We start from the raw sequence: 22,653 nt of genomic DNA on the forward strand, positions 1-22,653 counted from the left end.
ATGGATAGATGGATGGATGGGTGGTTGGACGGATGGACAGATGGAAGGATGGATGGATGGATGGATGGATGGATGGATGGATGGATGGATGGACGGTTGGATGGATGGAAGGATGGATGGATGGGTGGATGGTGGGATGGGTGGAAGGATGGACTGGTGTATAAATAGAAAGAGGTGCTGAATCCTTGGATGATGGGTGGATAGATAAAGAACAGGTGGATGGGTGGGTCTGCGGAAGGGATGAGAGGTCAATGGACAGAAAAGTAGTTGTGCAGAGAGTAGACAGGAGAAGAGATGGAGAGGCAGTCAGATCAACGCCTGCTTCACGGAATGGTGGGTAGATGGCTGGTGGGTGGGTGGACACATGGGGGGTGGGTGGATGGGCGATGGAAGCGGGGAAGGCAGGAGGGAAGGAGGGAGGGAGGGAAACAGACAGTGACGGTGAGGATGTGCCTGTGAAAATGGAGGTGCAGTGGGTGGATGGACACGCGTGTGGAGGCGGGGACAGGGTGGGGCTGTCCTCCCGAGCCCACCCCCGACCCCTGGCCTGTGCACAGGTCTAACGTGAGGCCCTGCTGCCCTCGGAGTCAGGGGAGCCCCTTCGAAGAGCAGGCCCCCTAGACCTTTGGCATTCGAGGCCTGGGTCTGCTCAGAACCTGTTTTCCAAAGTCTTCGTGGTCAAGCTCCTGCTGCCTCCCAAGGGGAGCGTGAACATGGGCAGCTTGGAGGTGTTAGAAATCAGCTGTGTCACGCCTTTGTCGCCCGTGGCCCACTTCTGAGGGTGCATCAGGGCTGTGCTCTGCCAGCTGGGGAGCTTCTCCCAGGGGATGCGCCACTCCTGTCCACCTGGCTGGGGGGACGTTAGCCAAGGGCAGCAGGCAGAGGCAGCCACATGGCCCACTGGACGGCCAGAGGGGACCAGAGTGGACGACACTGAGGGGCGAGTGGCGGGTAGGGTGGGCAGTGCCAGGAAAGCAGCCAACCACTCAGCCCTGTTCCAGCCCAGCCCCTCTCGGGGTCCTTGGCACTCGGCCCGGCCTCGGGAACAAGGACCCAGGGTCTGTCTCCTCGGCGGTGGTGACAACTGGCCCCTGCCTTGCAGAACCTAGGGGTCAGGGCCTGCCCACCACAGAGGTGGAGAGGCTCAGGGGAGCCATTGCCCGGGTGCTGGGCCTCTGCCCTCCTTTCTGACTGCCTGAGAGGCCCCGCCAGGCACACTGCTGCTCCCCTGTTGCAGGCACTGGATGCCAGCCCCGCACAGAGCAAAGCTATTACAGGTCCCGCAGAAGCCCCAGGGCGTGTGGGGTGGGAGCTTCGCAGGCTGGGAAAGGCTCATCCCCGAAGTGCTGTGTCAGCAGCTTCTATCTGAGGCCTGGCAGAGCCCGAGCCCGTGGGCTGGGCTGACCGGGAGCTCGGCTGGCACCGGCACGGGCACCCAGGTCAGCTCAGGGCTACCAGGCGAGGTTCGAGGTTCAAGGTCCCTGGGCCTCGCCACCCTCAACCATGCACGCTGCGGGCCAGAACCAAGACTGAGGGACCCCTGCCCTTCCCCACCACCCTGAGGGTCACCCCTGCAGAAACCTAGAGCCAAATCTTTGGCGGGACTGGGCCCCCATGGCCTCCTCACTGCTCCCTGGCTCAGCTCAGCTTTGCAGACTTGAGAAGCCCACCCCTACTCCTATTGTCCCCAGGTGGAGGCCCTGTCCCAGCAGCCCTCAAATTCTTCCTGGGGTTGAGATCAGTCCCCCACGCAACCCGGGCTGGGCCACCCCGTCCCGTGCCTCCACCCCAGGTCTCCAGCCCCCCTCCAACCCCGCCCTGCTCTGCCCCCCTCTCCTCCCACCCCAGCCCGGCCTGGCCAGGTGGACCAGGGTGTGGATTACCTGTCGCAGGCCCTCGGCGGCCGGCAGCCCGTCAAGCAGTGCCTGCTCAATATGCTGTCCTGCCGCACCACGGGGCCGGCACCCCGAGGGGGAGGTTGCCGATACCCAAAATAAAACCTGCCCCATCCCGCTGACCTCAGCGCCCTCTCTCTGGCTCAGCCCGCTCACGGGAGAGCACCTGCCAGAGCCTGAGGCCACTGAGCAGGCAGCCACCTTCCTCTGCTGGCCGAGCGGGGCCACTGCAGGGCCATGGAGTGCCCACCTGTGGGCGTAGCCCCCAAGAACACCCCAGGCCCATGTGAGGTGTGGCCGGCAGTTCCCAGGAGCAAGACACCCAGAGTCGGTGGGACTGGGTGCACACGGGGCTTCCCAGACTCAGAGCTCCCCGCCGTGCTTTCCCCACGTGTGCACCTGCGACTGCGGGGCCGGGGGTGGTGTGTGACTCTAGCAGAGTGAGGGGACCCCGCCTGAGAAGGGTTGTCAGCTCCCACCGTGAGGGGGAGCTGGGCCAGGGCGGCCCCAGCAGCCGCTCAGGGGCCTTTTTTGGAAGTGGCTCTACAGCTGACCCTACCGGACAGAAAGTTGGTCAGAGTTATCCAAGGGTCGGGCACGCGTGTGGCCCGTCAAACACTCTCTCATCCGAGGACCTGGACAAGAGGAGGAATTCAGAGTTCCGACAAGGGAGGCGGGAACGGCCCCAGCAGCTCTGGCCTTGGGGGGCTTCCCGCCCCCAGGAGCTCTGGGGAGGGGCTCTGTCCTGCCCACTGGGGGCCCAGGGCTCTGGCTCCCCTTGCTGTGGAGGGTGGGCCCACCCTGCCTATCTCGGGTCCCCGTAGCCTTGTCTCCAATGTGTAGAAATTGGATGAGGTGCTGAGAGAAACCTTCCAGAAGGCTCTGGGGACCCAGAGTGGGGCACAGAGCCAGGGGAAGCCAGGGCTGGGGTGTGAGAGCCAGTCGTCCTGACGCCCCTAAGCCTCCAGAGGGCAGGAGCTTCATCTGAGTCTCCTTGGGACCAACCCCTGTCCTGCGATCCAGCCCACCAGCCATTGCTCTGGATCAGGCCAGCGTCCATGGAGAACGCATGGAGCATCCACGGCCCCCGCCATCTGTGATCGACCAGCCCCTCGCCTGGAGCCTTCCACGTCTGGAAGGAGGCTTGGGGCTGCTCCTTCCTACTCCGTCTCGGTTTCCCTGATGCGAGGGGCGGGGCCGTAGGAGCTTGTGACCTCACTGGCCAGCGTGGGGACCATGGAAAGCCCCGGGTGAGGTGTCTGCCGGTTGGATGGTGCCACCTGGAGTCCCAAGCAAAGAAAGACTGGGCTCCACGGGCGAACGGTGGAGCCCGCTGTGGGCAGCACACGGGGCCTGGCCCGTGGCGAGAGAGAGGTCTGCAGGGTCAGGACCCCCAGACGGGGAGCTCCCGGGCAGACCTCAGAGGTGTGGCCCCTGGCGTTGGGAGGCACCAGCCACTGGGGAGATGCCAGACCCCCCAGTCAGGCTTGGGTTAGTGTTTCTCTTGCCCATTTATGCTGTATGGACTAACGCCATCACACAGAGAACCACTCAGTGGGGCTTGGACCTGCTGAGGGCCTGGCCGAAGACTCACAGGGTCTTCCACTCCTTGGGGGTCTCAGGGACCTCGGGCCACTGCCTCTGATGAGGAGGCGGGGCGGGCCTGCGTAATGCAGCCTGGCCGGGCAGGCCCCTTTCCTGGGCAGACACCTCGGAGGCAGGGGCAGCTCCCCCGGGGAAGATGGGGCCCAGCTCTGGGAACCCCACACCAGCCTGGCCCAAGGAGAGCCCTCAGCTTCCTCCCTAGGGCCACCCAGTGCCCTCCTTCACCCTCCTCCGCCCGTGAAGAATGTGCCCACTGTCAGAGAGTAAAAATAGAAGCTGACACTTCCTGGGGGAGGAGGGGGCCCTCGTCTCCTCCCCCCCATCCTCGCCTCCTTGGGCCCCCTCTTCTGTTCTTCCTATACTTGGTAAGGGGCCTCAAGGCACAGCCCTTTCCCTCCCGTCCCACGCACCCAGCCACCCAGCCCCTGGCCAATGGGCTGCCGGGCAAGATCGAATGTCACTATAACATGAGAGTGTGCGGCAGGCGGGCAGTGCCTGAGCTGGTCCTGTCCTCAGGGAGCTCCTGCCCATCTCTCCAGACCCAGCCGCAGGTCAGTACGTCTGAGAGTGGTCCCGGGACCGGGCCGGCCTGCTGTGTGCCGGCGGGCCTGGGTGCGTCCTGGGGCCCCGGGTGCAGGACGCTGTGCCTCCCCAGCCTTTTGCCACTTTAAGCATGGCGTCCTGGAGACCCAGGAAGCCACCGCAGGGTCCCAATGGCCTGGGGTGCTGGCATCGCAGGATGATGTTCTCTGAACATCAGAGGCAGAGGAAGCCCTTCCAGACCAGAGTACAGGGGCAGGCGAGGCCCAAGAAGGAGGGAGGAGGGGGTTCCCTGGAAGGCCAGGGGGTGAGCGGGTGGTCCCAAGGCAGACGGCTAGACAACGGTGACGATTCGGGGCGAAGAAGCCGGGAAGGGGCGCTGCCCAGGGCTTCGAGGCTACCTGCTGCGGTGCGGCCGCCCTCCCCCGACCCCGACCTTTCCACGGGGCTCTGCTAAGCTGAGGGGCACCTCGGCCAGCTTCTCCCAGGAGGCTGGGCCCCCCGGCCCAGCGGCCACCGCCTCTAACGCTGCCGTCTGTAAAGAAAAGTACGACGTGGCTGGTGGGATTCACCGCAGGAGTGGGTCTGTTGTGGGGGGTGGCGGGGACCCCAGCAGCCCGGGGGGCAGTGTCCGGAGGCCAAGGCCTGCAGTGGACAGGGCCTGGGCTGGGGTGGGACAGAGGAGGAGTGGGGAGCTGGCGTCTGTCCTGTCTGCCCGAGGAAGACGTGTCCCACCTCAGCCTGGACGCGAGGAGCACGAGCTCCCAGGAGGCCCCTCCTGCCCTTCCTGTGCCCCCTCGAACCAGGGCTCAGCTGACCCTCCTGACGTCACGGACGGGGCGCCTTCACCGGGCAGCAACCTCTCTGGTGCCCTCAATCATTCTGGGAGGAGATGGGATGACGGGGGGCGGCCCGAGGGTCAGGGAACAGGGTCAGGGCCCACAGCAAGCGAGCGGCAGGGCCTCCTGCCTCCCCGCCCCCATCTTGTCACTTGGGAAGGAAGGAAGGAGAGGGTGTCCCCAAGGAGCGGTGACCTCAGAGGCTGTTTTCACAATGGCCCCTCTGGGGGCAGGACATTAAATGGACAACTGGTTTCCTTCTCAGCTGTCGAAATGCCCCCCTGCCCCCAAGCACAGCGCACCCTGGGCCCCTCCCGGGGGGGGGGCGGGGGGGACAGACCAGCCCGTGGTGTCACTCCCAGGGCTTTGCTGGGAAGAGGAACAGGAGCCCACAGGGGCCTCAGTTTCCCTCTTTAGAGGGTATGGCACCCTGCCTGGGTATGTGGGAGCCCGCCTGCATGCCCCCTGGGACTCTGGCCCAGAAGACAAGAGGGCCGGCCCCGGAGACTGGCGGGGGGGTCGGTGGGGGAGGGGATGTAGGCCGAGACCTGAGCGGGGGCTGCCGTCCCAGTCCCCCTCCCGTCGTCTTGGGTTTCTGGGCAGAGGTGTCTTGGCTAATCTGGGCGCCTATTTCTGGACGTCTCAGCTGCCACTGGCTCCTTAAAAATAACCCACCCCTGGACTCAGGCCATGACCACCCCTTTTCAAGGCGGCTGACAGGTGTTGGGCCCTGCCAGGGGGAGAGGTGGGCACAGTAGGGCGAGGACAGTGGCCTGGGTGGGGCGGGGGCCCGACACCCAGGGGCAGGGCCCACCAGGAGGGTTTGGGCCAAGGGACCGTGAGACCCCAGCTACAGACAAAGCAGGAGGCTGTAAGTTGAGGGGGCAGCAGAGCCCCGGGAAGAGACTTCAGGATGCGAAAGAGCTGCTCAGCTTCCTGGAGGGGTTAGCAGAGACCCATCCGTTGGTTAATTTTGCATGGAGCTTAAATTGCTCTGGGAAAATTAACATTCTTGACAGAGGCTTTGGAAAACTGTTCCCACCTTAGCAATGCGATGTAAACGCATTTTTAGATGATGAACTTGTGTTTTTCTTATACAAACCTCCCGGGGCGGGGGGCCATAACTATTGTCTTCAAGTAAGCTGTAGCAAGTTGTCATGAACTCTGTTTTTCGAAACCCGGGGCCAACATTCTGATGCCGCTGCTCCGAGCGTTCCCAGGCCCAGCTGCCTCGGGTCTGTGCGGTGGCCAGCTCACGGATAGACGGTCCCCGAGTGCGCTGGCCTGGTGCCGGCCACACCTGGACGCATGCAGCCAGGCCCGGGTACAGGCTTCCCCGCAGACGTTGACACATTCAAGGGCACCCACAGGGCCTGGGAAAGCAGGCTGAGGGAGGGATGGGGTCATCCACCCAGTTCTCGGAGGACATGTGCGCCTGGCATGGGCACCAGGCTGGGGGGCCCACACAGAGAAACAGCCCAGACCCCGTCCTCATGAGCCGGGGCTCAGTCTGCTGTCTGCTGGGGCAAGGGGGAGACGGGGGTGTGTGGGGGGAACAGAATGTCTCGTGCACTCTTGTGATTCTGGAAGAGGGCTCTGCAGAGGGCCATGGGAGACCCCAGGGGATCCCTGGGAACCCCCATAAGAGGACACGGGGTCCTCACGGGAAACCACCCGTCAGAGAAGGGAGCCTGGGCTCACACCTGAGGAGGGGGCTTCGTGGGGATGGTGGGAGGAAAGGCCAGGGAAGGTTCAAGGTTCCCATTTGAAGGTGCCAAGCTCTGTTATTTGGGGGCTCCCTGGGAGCCCCCCCCATCTAGGCCCGAGAGCAGAGACCACCAAGAGGGAGGTTTTCAGGCAACATCAGCAGCACCTCTCCACGGTCCAGAGCAGCCTGCATGCCCCCACCCCCCGCCCCCCGCCGGCCTGGACGAGCTGCGTGCATTCTGGATGACCCTCCTCGGGGAATGCTATAGAGAGGATGTCTGCCCTGCCACGACCTTCCAGCATCCCGTCCAGCTCCGGGAGTCCAAGCTCCAGGCTGGAGCCAGGGCAGGAAGGGGGGCGGAATGGGATCAGATCAGGGGCGAAGAGGGCTGGGGGGCCTGGAGCCTCGGAGGAAGCAAGGCAGCCTGCTGAGGAGGCCCCGAGCGCAGGAGCCGGCCCGCCCAAGGCCGGAGAGTTGGCCCAAGACCCCTGTTGATGGGCGTCCCCTTGCAGCCCCACTCCAAGGGCCCATCCTCCACCCATTCCAGCCCCTCTAGGTCAAGGCAATTCCTAATCCTCGCCCCGGTCTCCCTCCACCCCTGCAGAAACCACCCACCCACCATGTCGGACGAGGAGGAAGTGTGAGTACCCGTCCTGCCTCGGGACCCCTGGACCTTGGCTGTGCTCAGAGGTCAGAGGACCCCCTGCCGAGAGCTCCCACCCCCCTCACACCCCTCCCCCTCTCTCCCCCACAGTGAACACGTCGAGGGTAAGTGTGGAAGCCAGACTGTCTCTGCATCAGCCTCTAGACAGAAAGTCCAGGTGGGGAGGGCCTCGCCAGCCGCTGTCGGCACCTCTCCCGGGGAGCCCATGCTGGAAGCCGCGTCCGATCGCCCCCTCTGTGAATGGGCTACCACGCCTGCCCCTGCACCTCTTCTCAAAGGCCAGGGCCCTGGGCCTAGTCCCTGAGCCACCTGGCCTGCACGGCAGGGTTGTCTGGGCAGCGGGGCCACCCTCCCAGAATAGGACCCGGGCCTCCGTGGCCCAGACCCCTCCCCAGGAGCCGCAGTCACCGCCAGAGCCTCTTCCTCCTCCCGGGCCCCTCTCTGGCCAGCTGGAGCGACATGACAGCGGGCGATGGGCAGGCGGGCGCCGCCCTCCTGCCCTCCCGGTCTGGCCCCCAGCGCGCCCTCTAGCTGGCCCCTCTCCTTTGTTCTGCCCCTGGCAGAGGAGTAGAGAGGGAAGGTAACCGAGGCAGCCCCGGAAGTGCCCTCGCCCCCCCCACCCGGCGTCTCCCCCCACATGTCCACTCTCGTCCCCAGGGGGCCTCCAGCCCCCCCACAGACTCACCAAGTAACCGTCCACCTTCCTCATCCTTAATCCCCATTTGCCATCACGCCTAAGTGCCCACCTCTTTACTCGATTAATAGAAAGCACTCATGATCGCTCATTAATACTTTTTGCATTATTCTGTATTATTTATACATAATAACCTCATCCACGGTGTCCATGGTGTGTGGAGTTACCTGGATTTGGTTGTGAAGACACTCACCTCATTAACAGCAAGTCTGGGTGTGTGGGCCCTGCCTGCCTCTCCACAGCTCTGTCTCTCTCTGTCTCTGTCTGTGTCTCTATCTCTGTGTCTCCGTCTGTCTCTCTGTGTCTCTGTGTCTCTGTCTCTGTGTCTCTCTGTCTCTCCCTCTGTCTCTCTGTCTCTCTGTCTCTCCCAGCATCCTCCCCCTCCCCCTCCCTCTGGGAGCAGGAACCTCCAGGCAGATCTGGAGACCCCTCCCTAGCCCGAGTCTGTGGGAGCCTCCCGGTGGGCCGTGCCCAGGCAGGCGTGGGAGCGGAGCCACGGCCCCTGGGAAGGGTGCGCACGGGTGGTTCTCAGGCCCGACGGGCGCTCGTGCGTGGCCGCTGGCACCAGCTCAACCGCGGGAAGGCTTTCCCGAACTCCACCAGGCAGGCTTCTCCTGTGGGGCGTTCTGGGCGCTAGGTTTTGAAAATATTTTGAAAACACTTGGCTACCCTAACAACATGAGCAAAACATTTCTTTTTCTGCTGAAAAGGTAGAAAGACTCCTTTCTGAGCGGGAACCATGGTCCTGGGAGCCACCCTTCGCCAGGGAAGGTGACGGGGCCGGGGGACATGTCCCCCGAGCTGGGTCCTCTAAGACCTGCCTTCGCCGCCCGCCTTCAGGCCCACGTCTCCTGGGCTTGTCCCATAACACCTGTCTCACCTCTGGCACCTTCAGAGTCAGACTTAGCGAGACCCTCCGGTGCATAGGCACCACAGTCCAGAGCAGGCTCCCCGCAGATGGGGAAGGGGCTCGGAGACCCCCAGGGCCGGGAGGAGGTCACGCTGCAGAGGCGAGGCCGAGGCCTGAGCTCTCTGAGGTCCTGCAGGCCCTCAAAGCCGGGCCAGCCTCCCGCGGTCCCTGGAGCGCCCGCTGCCCACCACCCTCCCCCGCCCCCGGGGCTGCCTCCCTCCCCCGCCGCCGCCACGTGGCCCCTAACGGCTGTCCTGTTCCCTCTCTCCCTTCTGCGCCCTCTGGCTCCCTCCTCAGAAGAGGCCGAAGAGGAAGGTAAGTGGGGTCCAGGACCCCAGCCCCCCGCCTGCCCCCAGCCCTCTGCCCCCCGACCTCAGTGACCCTGCGTGCGCCCACCCCTCTAAGGACGTGCAGTGTGTGCTCCTGGCCTAACCTCTCCTCTCTCCTCCTGTCACCGCACTCCCAGAGCCCCCTTCGCCTACAGAAGCCCATGAGGTCCACGAAGAAGGTATGAGGACACAGGACTTCTGGCCCCATGTGGTGCCCGGGGCTGGCTGGGGCGCGCAGCTGGCGGTGGGGGGGGAACAGCCAGGCGCCAGCCAGCCAAGGGGCCCCCACATGTGGCCCCAGCATAACCCACTAACCACGGCCAGTGCTTGACCAGAGAGGGGGCCCCGAGGACCCTCACCCCCAAACATGGGCAGGGTGGCAGATGGGCTCCTCCATCCCCCGGCCCAGGGAGGGCTGGTCAGTGGGGGGACTGCTGGACCATATGGAGACCTAGCTGCCCCAGAGACAGCCCTGAAGCCAGCCTTCCACCCCAGGGTGGGTACCTCAGAGCCCCGCAGCGCCTGACCCCTTGGCAGGGCCAGGGACCCAGGCTGGATCTCGGTGAGCACAGGGTGATGGCGGAACAGGCCCCGCGGTCAGTGCCCTGAGCCGGGCCCGTCAGGCCCCCACCAGAGCCCTTGTCACTCCCCAGCCCCCCTCCAGCCCGCCCCAGTGGGCTCCCTCCTCGGGGTCAGGTCGGGGTGGAGGATGGAAGGGTGGGGAATCCCGTGCTTAGATCCCTGGTCAGAGCAGCTGAGGGCTGGCACTTGCTGTCCAAGCGCCCTAGCAGGCTCAGAAAGAAAAGGCAGCGTGTCCCCCACTCTCGGGCTGGTAGGAAGCTTCCTGGGCTACAGGTCCCCAGCCCCTGGTGCCATCCCGCCAGGTCACAGCCCTGCCCCTGCATGGAAGTCCTTCTGGGGGGCCTGAAGAAGGCGGGAAGAGGGGGGGCGGCAGAGGCAGGCAGGACCCCGACAGCCCCGTGACCAGCAGTGAAGTCATGACAGGTGCAAAGAGCCGGGCTGGAAACTCCGAGGAGAGGCAGGGACAGGACCTGGGGGGACGCTGTCCCGGGCCAACACTGCCCTTGTCTCGCTCACTCCCCGCGCCCTCCCCACCCATCGGCCTCGGCCACTGACCCTCCCATGGCGACCGGCTGTTTCCATTAACCTTGGATCCTTTCTCCTTTGACCTCTGACCCACGCATTGCCTCTTGTTCCATGGCCCTCCTTAGTCCATGAAGTTCATGAACCAGGTATGTGCCATGACTTCAGTCCCGTGTGGGCGCATGTGCACACGTGGCCGTGTGTGGGTGTGAGCCGCCTCCCGGCCGCGAAGGAACAAGAGGGGCCGCGTAACCTACTTACCGTGTGTTTCTGCTCGCCCGCCGCCCCCCTCCCCTCAGCCTCTGCCCCAAGGTTCACAGCTGGTTCTCTCTCTTTCCCCCCTCTCCCCCCACGGTGCCGCTTTTGCAGAGGAAGTCCATGAAGGTAGGCTCGCCCCCCACCCCAGTCCCCGTCCCGGGGCCTGAGCCCCCACCACTTCTTCCTCCTTCCCTGCATGACTCTCGCAGCCATTCCTGCGGGCTGGGGACAGGGTGGGGACAGTTAGGCCTGGGGAGCTGGCTCAGGCAGGACTGGCTGACGGGAAGCAGGCAGAGGGCATTCGGGGCTGGGGGAACAAGGCCGTTCCCGGGTCACCAGCAGGCAGATGGAGGCGGTCAGCCTCGAGGTCAAGAGCAGAGCCGAGTGTAGGGCCTGAGAGGGGTGTGGGCCTCGGGAGGACCGTGCTGGGGTCCACTGGGACCCTCGGGATCCATCAGGGTTCGCTGGGGAAGAGCAGAGGAGGAGAGGCAGGGCAGGTGGCCTCCGCCCTGCCCCAGATAGCAAGGCAGAGAGGGGAAGTAAGGCGGGGGCTAAAGGAAGGGTGGAGAGGCAAGTGGGGTGAAGCAGAAAGTCAGGCTGAGGCTGAGGTGGGGACGTCGGGGACCCGGAACAGCTGGGGGCCTTGCGTGCAAGCGAGCAATCAGTCAGGTCCCGGCCTCCCACCCATCGCCTGGGCCGGAGCCAGACACACCCAGGCGCGAGGAGGCCCCCTGGGTGAGCCTGCCCTACCCGCAGTGGGGCTGGCCGTACCCCGGGGTGGAGGTGGCGGAGGTGCAGGATCAAGTCAGGGCCCTAGTCGGGGAGCCCCTGCCTTCACACAACGTCTCGAGGGGCCACAGGGGGCCCCCTGGTTGGGCCAGAACCCGGAGCACAGCCCCCAAAGCGAGGCCACCTGTAAGAGAAAGGGACGTGCCGGCCCTGAGGGTCGGGCAGTGAATGATGAGCCTTGCAGGAACCAGGGTCCAGGCAAGGGCTGTGGTGGTCACAAGGTCACCAGGTCACCCTGGAACCAGCCCTGAGGCCAACAGACAGACAGACAGGGGTGGGGATGCCAGGCCGCTGCCCGCTTGCCTGCTGCCTGGGGAGCTTTGCTGCATGGCACTTGGCCTCCCCCCATACCCTCCCAAAGCGCCATCTCCCTCAGTCTCCCCACGCTCATAGCCCCCCACCAGGGGCGGGGGGGCAGTGACGTCAGGCCCACCTGAAAACTGAGTAGTGCCAGAGGGCTGGGGGCGCTATTTGTGGGAGTGGGGTTGGTTGCTAAGGAACCAAGTGATCTGTGAGCTGAGGGGGATGTGAGGGGAGACCCTGCCAAAAGCCCTCCCACCCCCAACAGGCCTGGGGCCAGGCCAAGTGCCGGGGGGCGTTGGCGGTTCAGACAGGCTGACGGCCAGGCGTCATTGCCACCAAAGGGCCCAGAGCAGGGACTGAAGGATGGGGCTAGGGTGCTGCCAGGTCCCCTGCAGATCCTGGGCTGCATCCAGGCCGGCCAGGACCTCCCCAGGGCCCGGGAAGGCAGGGAGGCTCAAATGAAGCAGCCCCCCACGTGAGGGCGGCTGGGTTAGCCCAGGCAGGTGGGCTCTCAGGTCTGAAGGCTGCAGCCTGGACAGGCCACCTGTCATAAGGCCAGTCCTGTGAGATGGCCCAGCCAGGCTCCGGAAGAGAAGCCTCCTAAGGGGCTGGGACAGGCTCCCTTGAGAGTCAGGAGCCCCCACCTTGGGGCCAAGATGACCCAGGGCCCCTCGGGGCTCTGCCTGAGCACCCTCGTCCCCTTGGGCTGGGACTGGAACCAGCCGTCTGAGGCCCCAAGAAGCTTTATTAACTGAGTTGTTCCAGACCCCCTCAGGTTTCAGCCCAACAAAACCCAGGCGTTGAGTCCCCAAAACCACTCACCCCCAGTGGAAAGACTCAGAGAAGCCAGCAGCCAGCACCCGCAGGCCCTCAGTGGCCTCTCCAGCCACAGCCAGCCTCCTGGGGTGGGGGCCGGGTCTCTCCCGGGGCATCCTGGCCGCACAGCTCCTCCAGCCCCTCCGCAGAAGCAAGTTCTCTGGCCTTCAGCTGGGGTCACAAACAGGGTGCAGGCCAACGCACACCCAGGGGAAGAGGGGTCGGGATGTGCCCCCTGGCTGGCGTTTGTCCTGGGCCCTCACCCGTGCCCCTGCTCGCACCCTGACTCACCCCTGCAGCCCTGCCGCTTTCTCTTGCATGTGCGCTTTCCTGAAGATGCCGAGGAGGAGTGGGAGGGCGAGGCAGGCAAGGGCCAGCCCCTGGCCGCACGCAGCTCGTCTGCACAGACCCGCAGACGCGCCTGTCCGCCTGTCTGTCCTCTTGTCCCGGCACCAGGCCCTCCAAAGGCCAGTCCTTGCTGCTTTGCTCTGCATCCGCCTCGGGACTTAACACTGCCTGACACCATGATGGGGTGGTCAGTGGGGAACAGCCAGCAGACCGGAGCCTGGGCAGGGGGATGCTCCCCCCACCCCCGGTCTTTGCCCCCCCACCCCTACCCCGCCATCTCTGGTCTTTCTCTCCTGCCTCTGCCCCCTGAGGATGCTCTATGTCTGGGCTCCGTTTTCCCTTCTCCCGCCAGTGTCCTGGGCCCCGCACCCGAGCTCCCCCCCTCAGACCCCACAGGGACCTCCGTGGGCCCAGAGTGGGGGCAAGACCCCCTTGTCCCTGGTGGGGTCTTTGCCCCCAGCCTGAGGCCCCCAGGGACCCGTTGGCCGGAGTGCGCTGTCCATCTCACTTTGTCTCTCTCCCCTCTCCCCTCTCCCCATGTGGGTGCCCTGCTGACCAGAGGAGAAGCCAAGACTCAAGTGAGTGTGGGGTGGGCATGGATGGATGCCGGGCGGGCGGGGTAGGCCGGGTGAGGCCTGGAGCCCATGCTTGGAGGAGAAGCCTGGGTGGGCAGGCTGGACGGGGCCCGAGGCCACTTGGGGAACCAGGTGCCCCAGGGCTGGGCTCCGGGCCCCCCGAGGAAGGCAGCAAAGTGCATTAGTCTCTGGAGACCCAAATCCTTGAGAACAGCAGCCGCTTCTTTGCTCCTTGGTTTGGTGTTGAAGGTTCCAGATTTCTGATGAGGCACATCATGGGAATGGGGTCACTGGGGACGGCCCCCCCACACACAGGTGGGGGTCAGACCTCCCAGAGACGGGCAGAGATAGACTCTGGAAGTCCAGTCGGGCATGGTTCCACCCCGGATCATCCAGTGTTGGCAAGGAGGGCTTCCTGCAGGAGGAGACAATGGACGGAGGGAGGACGGGGTGTAGGAAGCTGGGGAAGACAGGGCAGAGAGAGGGAGTCCCCCGCAGCTCCCTGTGCCCTCTCTGGCGCCCCTGTACCGGCCTGCTACTCCCCATCTCCCAGGGCCCTAGATGTGAAATAGGCATGAAAGTGGGGCAGTGGGAAGGAGGATCTCACCCCTGAAACCCACTTGGGAACAAAACCTTGACCGGAGCCACGATCCCTCCCTTCACGGGGGCCTCGACCCTCTCTGGGGAACCATCTTCCTTGTTCGAAAGGACTTTCTTTCCCTCGTTTTGCCCACATGTCAGTGAGTGGTTCAGAGATGTTTTGTTTTAATCCGACTTTCCTAACTTTTCTGTCTCTGATAAGTACGTACGAACCCACGGCACTTTGCACATGCTTCATCCCCCTTATCCTTCAGAGGATTCATGCCTGCCTTTGCTCTGCACGGGATGGAATGTCAGCGCGTATGAGCACACGCCAAGTGTTCGTTCCCACTTAGGGGAGCCTTACGGACTCTCCAAAGAGGACTGGAAATATGCGAACGTATAGCCAGCACATTTCCGTCCGTTACACTTTATTTTTCAGCAGTTTTAAAGAAAGCTGCCGGGTCACAAGATATTTTCTAGTTTTAAAAAAATGTTTGTGTTTTCATTATGAAAATAAAACACCTCATTAAAGAAAATTTGGAAAATACGTAAAAGTCCAATGAAAAAAAATCATCTATAACTCTCCCACCCCGCCTGCCAGACTGCGGAAAAGGGTAGAAAGGAATAAAAAGGCTTGCTTCTTCCTGCTCCTTGTCCATGCATAGGGCTCGGAAAAAAAGACTGAAACCCTGAGCTGTTTTTCAAACATCGTCCTGTCTATACAGCCTCGAATTCTGCTTTTTTAAAATGCAGCGCTGTTTCTAAGTATTTTTCCATGTTTTTACATAGTCTTCTTAAATATTTTGAATGGCCACATAATATTCCATCAATTGAACAAACCATAATTTTCCTAACCATTCCTCTATTGCAGGATATTAAGGCTTTCCCCAATATTTTACTATCATAAATAACGCTGGGTGGAAAGCATTTTCTGTCTTTCGGGTTATTTCCCTAGGCCTCATTCCCAGAATGGAATTACTGGGTCAAAGAGTAGGAACGTTCTTAAGGCTTTTGATATCGTCTGCCAAACGGCTTCCACGAGGGCCGCCAGCGCGGTCTCCACGCCGCATGCCCGGGGACCGCGACGTGCCTGCACACGGAGCCTCTGACGGATGGATGAGAAACGGCCTCTCTGGGTTGTTTTCCTTCGCATTCCTTTGATGGCCTTTCCCTCGTGTGTTGACTGGTGGTCTTTCTTCTTGGGGAGCTGCTAGCTTACGGTCTCTGCCCATTTATCTAACGGCGGGGGTGTCTCTGTGTTTTCTTAATCATCAGTTTGCATAAGGATATAAGTCTTCTCTGTATTTGCTGAAAAGATTTTTCTAGTCTGTTTTTTCTTTCCCCCCTTTTGCGTTGTGCCTTTTTCCATGTCCATAAGTTTTTCATTTGCATGGAGTTCCCGAGCAGGACCTTCTGAGCTTAAAAAATCCTCTCCTGCGCCGGCATCCCGGTCCATATTCAGTTCCACTTTCTTCTTTTTTGAAGAAATTGTTGTTGTTGTTGATTTAACTCTTTGCTCCATCTGAAATGTACTCAGGAGAGGGTGGAGACCATGGCTGTTACAGCCGGCCGGATTCAGGGAGAGGTCTCATTTCTTCTTCGCACTGCTTTCTGCCCAGCCCCCTTTCCTCTGGGTCCCCAGAAAGAAAGATCAAAGAGGGGCCAGAGAAACGCAAAGGGTCATCCGAGACAGCCGTTCCTGACCACAGAGGCCAAAGGCCCTGGGAGGGTGTGCGGTGACCACCCTGCCTTCTGGTCTGACCTCGCCACATTTGTTTATTTGTTTGAGAAAGAAAGCAAGGCTACCCTTCCTGGACAGAGGGGGGTGAAACAGCTCTTGCGAGGTCCAGAAGTTGGCAAAACAGAGGGATGCTTGAAACCTCCTTGAAGGGTCAAGCCATTCTGGGGACAGTGAGTTATACATCTGATAAGAGCAAAGGTCAGGCAGTGTGCCCTCAGCCAGGCGCCAGGGTGAAGGGCGGGAGGGCCGGGCCAGGTTGGGTCAGGCCAACTGTCCTGGTGGGGTCCCCACTCGTCCCCACTCATGAGCCTCTCTCTCTTCTTCAGACTCACTGCTCCTAGGATCCCGGAAGGGGAGAAAGTAGACTTCGATGTAAGTTTCCGGGACCCAGATCAACACACTCTCCCCCCAGCCCCCAGCCTTCAGGCTCCAGGCTAAGCCTTTGCAGGTCACCTCCTCTAGAGCAGCCAGAGCTAAGGCTTCCTAGTTCCATGCAATTCTGCTTTAATTCATTCCTGGACCAGAAGAAAACTCCTCCAGTAATGGACACTTTTCTTCCCTCCTCCCCCACCCATCCATCCATCTGTCCTTTCCTCCATCCATCTGTATCCTTCAGCCCTCCATTCATCAATCCGTCCATCCATTCACTCATCCATCCATTTATCTACCCATCAACCATCCACTCATCCAGATACTGACCCACTGATCTACACATCCATGCTTTCCTCCACCCACCCACCCACCTATCCATCCATCCATCCATCCATCCTCCACCCACCCAACCATCTATCCATCCATCCATCCATCCATTCATCCATCCACCCATCCACCCATCCATCTGTGCATCCACCCATCTGTCCTTTCCTCCATCCATCTGTATCCTTCATCCCTCCATTCATCTATCCGTCCATCCATTTATCTACCCATCACCATCATCCATCCACTCATCTACCCACTCATCCATTCACCCACCCATCCATCTGTGTATCCAACAGACTACCTCACTCCCCAGTTTCCTCTCTGCCCGATCCACGCAGGGCACCTCTGGGCATGACAAGAGGGCCACGTCAGGGCCAGTCCATCCCAGGGGGGCTGACTGACCTCAGGGCTGCGCCCGGCCTGGACTCACCCGCGGGGAGGGCACCGCTCCTACCCTGTAGCTAAGGGAGCAGGCAGCCGCCGGCCCCCAGGAGGGCCAGGGAGCCCGAAGTTCCAGAGGAGGGCTGGGGGTGACGGGCCTGTTCCGCACAGGATATCCAGAAGAAGCGCCAGAACAAAGACCTCATGGAGCTGCAGGCCCTCATCGACAGCCACTTCGAGGCTCGAAAGAAGGAGGAAGAGGAACTGGTCGCGCTCAAGGAGAGGATCGTGAGTGCCGGCAGCTGTGGGCGGATGCGGGACCGGTGGGCGCGGTGGTGGGCCCAGGGTGGCCAGGCCGCAGTGACCCGGCCCTCGTCCGGCTGTAGGAGAAGCGCCGTGCGGAGAGAGCTGAACAGCAGAGGATCCGGGCTGAGAAGGAGAAGGAGCGCCAGACCAGGCTGGCGGTGAGGCCCCCCCACCCCCAGCCCCCAGTCCGAGAAATGCCAGCCTCCCAGAACCCCCTTCTCCCGAAGTTTCCCTTGACACCGGCCAAGGACTCGGGCCGGTGGCTAAGGTCCCGGCGCCCTGCAGGACCCCCGCGAGAGGGCTGACCCGACCAGGATCTGGACCTTCCAGAAGGTTCCAAGCTCAGGCAGTCCTCGATGCCTGCCCTGAGGTCTTGGGTTGGGGTCTCCGCAGGAGGAGAAGGGCCCGGCGGGAGGAGGAGGACGCCAAGCGGAAGGCCGAGGACGACCTGAAGAAGAAGAAGGCCCTGTCCTCCATGGGCGTCACCTACAGCAGCTACCTGGCCAAGGTGAGCACGGCGCCTGCGGCCCGGGGGTCCCTGCCGCGCCCTCAGGCCGGCCGTGCCACGTCCCCCCACTGCCGTGTCCCCTCAGGCTGACCAGAAGAGAGGCAAGAAGCAGACGGCCCGGGAGATGAAGAAGAAAATCCTGGCCGAGCGGCGGAAGCCCCTCAACATCGACCACCTCAGCGAGGAGAAGCTCAAGTGAGGACGTCCCCTCGGGGTGGGGGGTGCCCGGCCCCAGCCTCCCGGGGCTGACCTGCCAACCCTCCTTCTCGGCCACTCCGTCCCCAGGGACAAGGCCAAGGAGCTCTGGGAAACCCTGCACCAGCTGGAGACCAACAAGTTTGAGTACGCGGAGAAGCTGAAGCGTCAGAAATACGAGGTGAGTGAAACACCTCCGCCCTCACCTGCCAGCGGGCACCCCTGAGCACCCCCGAGTCCCCTCGGACCCCGACCGAGGTCCCTGTCCTGCTGGGGACCCTGCCTGGGTGTCCTCCAGGCCAGCCTCCCCACATCATCCTGGCTCCCAGGGCTGGCAGGAGGGAGCGCTGGGGCAGGGTGCCCTCGGGGGGCTGGGGGGAGACCGTGGAAAGCCAGCGGTGTCCCAAGCCCACCAGGTTGGCACTAAGCTCCTCTGTGGTGGGGGTCCTCCCAGTCCCCTCCCAGACCCCCAAGCTCAGAGCTAGGGAGGGGGCTGGGACAGTGCCCCTCCGCCGGGGTTTGGGCGCCAGGAGTTGCCTGAGAGGGGCTCACGACTCAGGACGGCAGCCCTGGGTGGACACCGTCCCTCGGAGTCTGGGCCTGGGGGTGGGGCTGGGGGCACCAGTCCCAGGGAAGGACCTGCTGCGTGAAGCACAGACCCTTCTGGCCTCCAGGGTCCCGGGGGAGGACCTTCCACTCTCAGGGCACCTCTCCCAGCTTCCTCTACTGGCCCCTGAGACAGAGGGTGTGGGAGACCAGTACTGACAGACAGGCAAGTCCTGCTCCTTCTCGGGATCCCGGTGTCCTTGGGCAAGTTGCCTGGTCTTCCTGTGCCTCGATTTCCCCATCTCTAACTGGAGCAGGACCACGGCCCTCCCAGGCTGCCCCCAGGGGCATGTGTATTGTTGCTGGCCAGCAGGCAGGGCCAGGCGCCGGGGGCATCACTGCTCTCTGCTGATGCTCCCCTGGGAGGGCCGGCCTCGGAAATGGGCTTCAGAGAGAGCCCAGACTGGCCCTGCTCACGTCCAGGAGGCTGAGCCGGGGACAAACTGCTTCCTGACAGACTGTGCATGGCCTACGGTGGGTCCCCGGGGGCTAAAAGAACCACAAGAGCCCTGGCCCAGAATAGCCCAGCGCACGGTGGGTGCCGAAGCCTCAACTACCCACCCAGCCCCCTAACCATCTCGGTCTCTCTAGATCATGAACGTCCGGGCCAGAGTGGAGATGCTGGCCAAGTTGTAAGTAGCCAGGGTCCACCCTGGACCAGGCTCATAGCGTTCATGCACGGTGGGCCTCTCGCATGGCGAAAACCTGGGTCGTTGCAGGTGTCGGCGGCAGGGGGCACGGAGACCCCAGAGGCCTTCCTCTTCCCCTCCCGCCTTCCTCCTCCCCCCTGCCTGCCGCCTGGGGGCTGCTGAGGCTGAGCTGCTGTCTTGGCTGGCAGCGGGGGCCGGACCTTGCCTTCCCCCAGCCTCCCCCCGGGCAGTCGGCAGGAGAGAGCAGCTGGGTCGAGGAGTGAGAGGCCGCAGGGCTCTGAGCTTGGGCCCACCAGGTAGGGGCTCTGTTTGCAAGCCTCACCTGTGCCCCGTGCCCCCTGCCCCACACCCCGCAGAGGCTGGAAGGTAAGTGGCCAGCTCCTGGGCTGCTGTGTGACATAGCCCAGGTCTCCAGCTTGGGCCACCAAGAGTAGGTCAGAGGCACAAGCCCAAGGGTCCTCCAACCAAAGGAACCAGGACACAGTAAGAATGCCAAGACCTGCCAGGGCCGCCAAGGGGCCCACGGGGCAGGAGGCCACTACCCGGCCTGGCTCTGCTTGGACGTGGCAGGTAAGTCACATGTGTTGTTTGCAGATTACCAACCTCAGGAGCCGCATCGACCAGGCCCAGAAGCAGTGAGTAGCTCTGCCTGTCCCTTGCTCTGCACGGGGCACATGGCCCCATGGGTCAGCTGCCACTGCTGCGCCAGGGGCCCGGCCATTTTAGCCTGTGTCGGTGGCAGCCGGCCTTCAGCAGAGTAGTAACAGGACTAACCAGCCGGCCACTTGGGCCAGCATGTCGGGACCCTGCACCCCTGGACCCGCAGCCTTCTCTCAGCCCTAACCCCAGAGCTCAGAAAGATGGCAGGTTGGGGGAGGGCCGGCAGGAGCCCCCTGGGCAGCCTTCAGAGTGGCCTGGTGAAGCCAGACTGGGCTCCTGGACGTGCCAGCAGCGTGTCACTTCAAAGGTGACATGAGACCAGGAATCAGGGGGCCTGGGCTTTGTCACCAGCTCCTCCGTGGCCCTGGGTGAAATCACTGGTTCCTCAGGATGGTGAACCCTCGGGGTCCATGGGATCCTTTACAATAACTGCCGGGTAAGGCCTGAAGAGGGATTTTGTCCCAGAGCCTGGTGGCTGAGATGGGGCACGCCCCAAGGTGGGCAGTGGGGCTGGTGAAGGAGACACGCCCTCCTCCCTGCCTCTGTGCAGGGCTGGGGTTTTTGCAGGTCCCTTCGAGAGGGGGCCGTTTGGCCAGGTGTGTGCACGAGCACGTGTGTGTGCGTGCATGTGCATGGCTGGGAGGGTTCTCAGGCTGTGGGCACAACCCCAGCACCAGGCCTTCTCCTGAAGCTTTGGGAGCTGCAGGGCCCATTCCAGCCCGAAGCTGTCCGAAAAAGAGCTCTGACCACCAGCCCGTCCTAACTCGGCACCCAGCTCACTCCCGGCTCACTGGCATGCAGAGGGCTCAGACAGATGGGGCGGGCTCCTGAGGACCACTCCACCTTGGGGTGGGACCTCCCGACCCCAGGGTCCAGTTCTAAGTAGTGACTGAGGGGCCGAGGTTCTGGAACAAGACAGAGGCCTCCCTGCTGCCGAGTCCATCGGGCTGGGACTGCTGGCCTGGGGTGAAGGAGCGTCCCAGGAGGCTGTGACCTAGAGGGCAGAGACTCTTTTCAGGACAAAGTAACTGGGAAGGGGGCAGCTTCCCACGCGGGCTTGGGTGTGCTTGACGTAGGGCCCCCGAGTCTCCCTGCTGCCTGTGCCTCAAGCCCCTCGGGTGGGGAAGGGAGGGAGGAGGAGGGGGACCAGGCTCTCGCCAGCCCCCACTTAGCCTCACTGACTCCCTCTGCACAAAGCCGCCCAAACCTGGCTGGGCAGGTCCAGGGGAGCCACTGCTGCTGGACTGCAGCTGGGGGATGCGCTGGGGCTTCCAGACCCGGGCCGGACAGACCTGCCAGGGTCTGGGGTCTGCCAGGGGCCAGGGAAGGGGGTGGCCAGGGTCCCGGATACCCTCATGCTCAAGACCACCTTGCTTCCCATTTGTAGCAGCAAGAAGGCCGGGACTCCGGCCAAGGGCAAAGTCGGCGGGCGCTGGAAGTAAAACAGCCGAAGAGGTTCCCAGAGACAGAGACTCTCAGCCTGTGGGGCCCGCGTGGAGGCGTCCGGCCCCCAGGCGCCTCCTGTGTCTCTCTCTTCGCTGCCCCCGACCTCTGGGGTCTGTAAATAAAGCTATTAGCAGACTCCCCTCGGACAGGTGTGCCCTGGCTCGTGGATGGGGCCCTGGGGTGGGGGTGGCCCTTCTGCAGCTAGGGGGCCCACAGGACCCTGGGTACTCATCTTAGGGGTCAGCTCAGGAGACCGCAGGGCCGTGGCTCTACTGTGCCGTGAGCGTTATGCCCCGGACGCCCACCGGCTCTGCCAGTGGCTTCCACTTCTATCAACGGGCTTTCACCCCTAGAACCTTCTGTCTCCACTCCGAGAGCCCACACACTGCTCAGTTCTCCACCCCAGCGCCCAGCCCCCCGGGTCAGCTCTGAAGCTGGTTTGGGGCAGTAGAGCTTGGCCTTTGCAGGGGGTCTGGGAGGCAGGCCCGGAGCACAGTGGGACACTTCACAAACGTCCCCCAGAGATGGGGCAGGAGAGTCCAGAGCACGAGAGGTGCACACAGCCCCAGGAAAGGAGTGGAAAAGCACATTTCAGGGAGCAGACATAGCCAACACAGACCGTTCTTTCTATATTATCTGAGAATACAGTGCTCACTGTGTAATAAGTCTGAAAGTCCTGACCAAATAGAATTACGGAAAATATAAATCACAAAAATTGGATCAAGACATAGAAGCTTGCACAGCCAAGTATCCACAGAGGAAGCTGCCGGAGTCTGGAACCGCCCCCTGGGAAGGCTCTGCAGAGTGGTGGAAAGTAGGGAGCATCCCCGATCAGTCTGCCATGGGGGCCGGGATCCCGACAACGAGGTCGCCCGCCCGGATGGCACATGCACGCACATGGCATGCACTCCAGCACACACATCCATGCCCCCTCGTGTACCCTCCCCCGCAATATACATCCATAAATATGCGTGGACCGCGCCCCTCCCCCGCCATGACAGGGCTATTTGCAGTCGGTGTAAATAACTCTGAGCACAGCCAGTGTGCTTTCCTGCAGTGATTCGAAGATGAACACCTTCATGTAGTAAATGGTGGGGTCCATTGACCCCCTAGCACTGTCCCTCCACTCGTACAGAACTAACGGGACTAAAGCTGCCCTGGGGAGAGGTGGTCAGCATACATGAGAAGCAGATTCAGCTCACCGAGATTGTACAGATTCAGAGCAACGTGACCTGAGTCACACATGGTGGAAACCCAGGGAATGAACAAGTCCGGGATCTGAGTGGGAGATTTTCAAGCACATCTCATAGTCGCAGGAGGATCTAGGTTGAGGGGGCAGGCATGTGAGGTTCAAACAAAACAATTAAGCTCGACTGGTGGACGTTGATGGACCACTGTTCCTCCAATCTAGAGTGGCGTGTGAAACATTTCAGAAGCAGATTATAGAGGAAGATTCAGAACAAGCTCTAATGGGAATGTCCCAGCCAACGATCTGCAGCCCA

General features: G+C 62.5%; 1 protein-coding gene across 3 annotated transcripts; it reads left to right on the top strand.

Moving 5' to 3' along the window:
• Positions 1-7,207: 7,207 nt before the first annotated feature.
• Positions 7,208-21,147, top strand: TNNT3 (troponin T3, fast skeletal type). 3 transcript variants are annotated; one of them, XM_060103020.1, is made up of 15 exons: positions 7,208-7,227; positions 7,342-7,355; positions 9,153-9,170; positions 9,322-9,363; positions 10,417-10,437; positions 10,658-10,672; positions 13,362-13,380; positions 16,027-16,072; positions 16,952-17,068; positions 17,167-17,249; positions 17,486-17,594; positions 17,680-17,789; positions 17,880-17,970; positions 19,640-19,680; positions 21,093-21,147. In XM_060103020.1, the coding sequence occupies exons 1-15, from the start codon at positions 7,208-7,210 to the stop codon at positions 21,145-21,147; spliced, it is 801 nt and encodes a 266-aa protein (XP_059959003.1). The 3 variants fall into 3 exon arrangements, with proteins under 3 accessions (XP_059959003.1, XP_059959002.1, XP_059959001.1); XM_060103019.1 differs by lacking the exons at positions 10,658-10,672; positions 19,640-19,680 and adding an exon at positions 18,987-19,027; XM_060103018.1 differs by lacking the exon at positions 10,658-10,672.
• The last annotated feature ends 1,506 nt before the right edge of the window (positions 21,148-22,653 follow it).

Source organism: Mesoplodon densirostris, chromosome 7 (assembly GCF_025265405.1).
Source record: "Mesoplodon densirostris isolate mMesDen1 chromosome 7, mMesDen1 primary haplotype, whole genome shotgun sequence".
Lineage (NCBI taxonomy): Eukaryota > Metazoa > Chordata > Mammalia > Artiodactyla > Ziphiidae > Mesoplodon > Mesoplodon densirostris.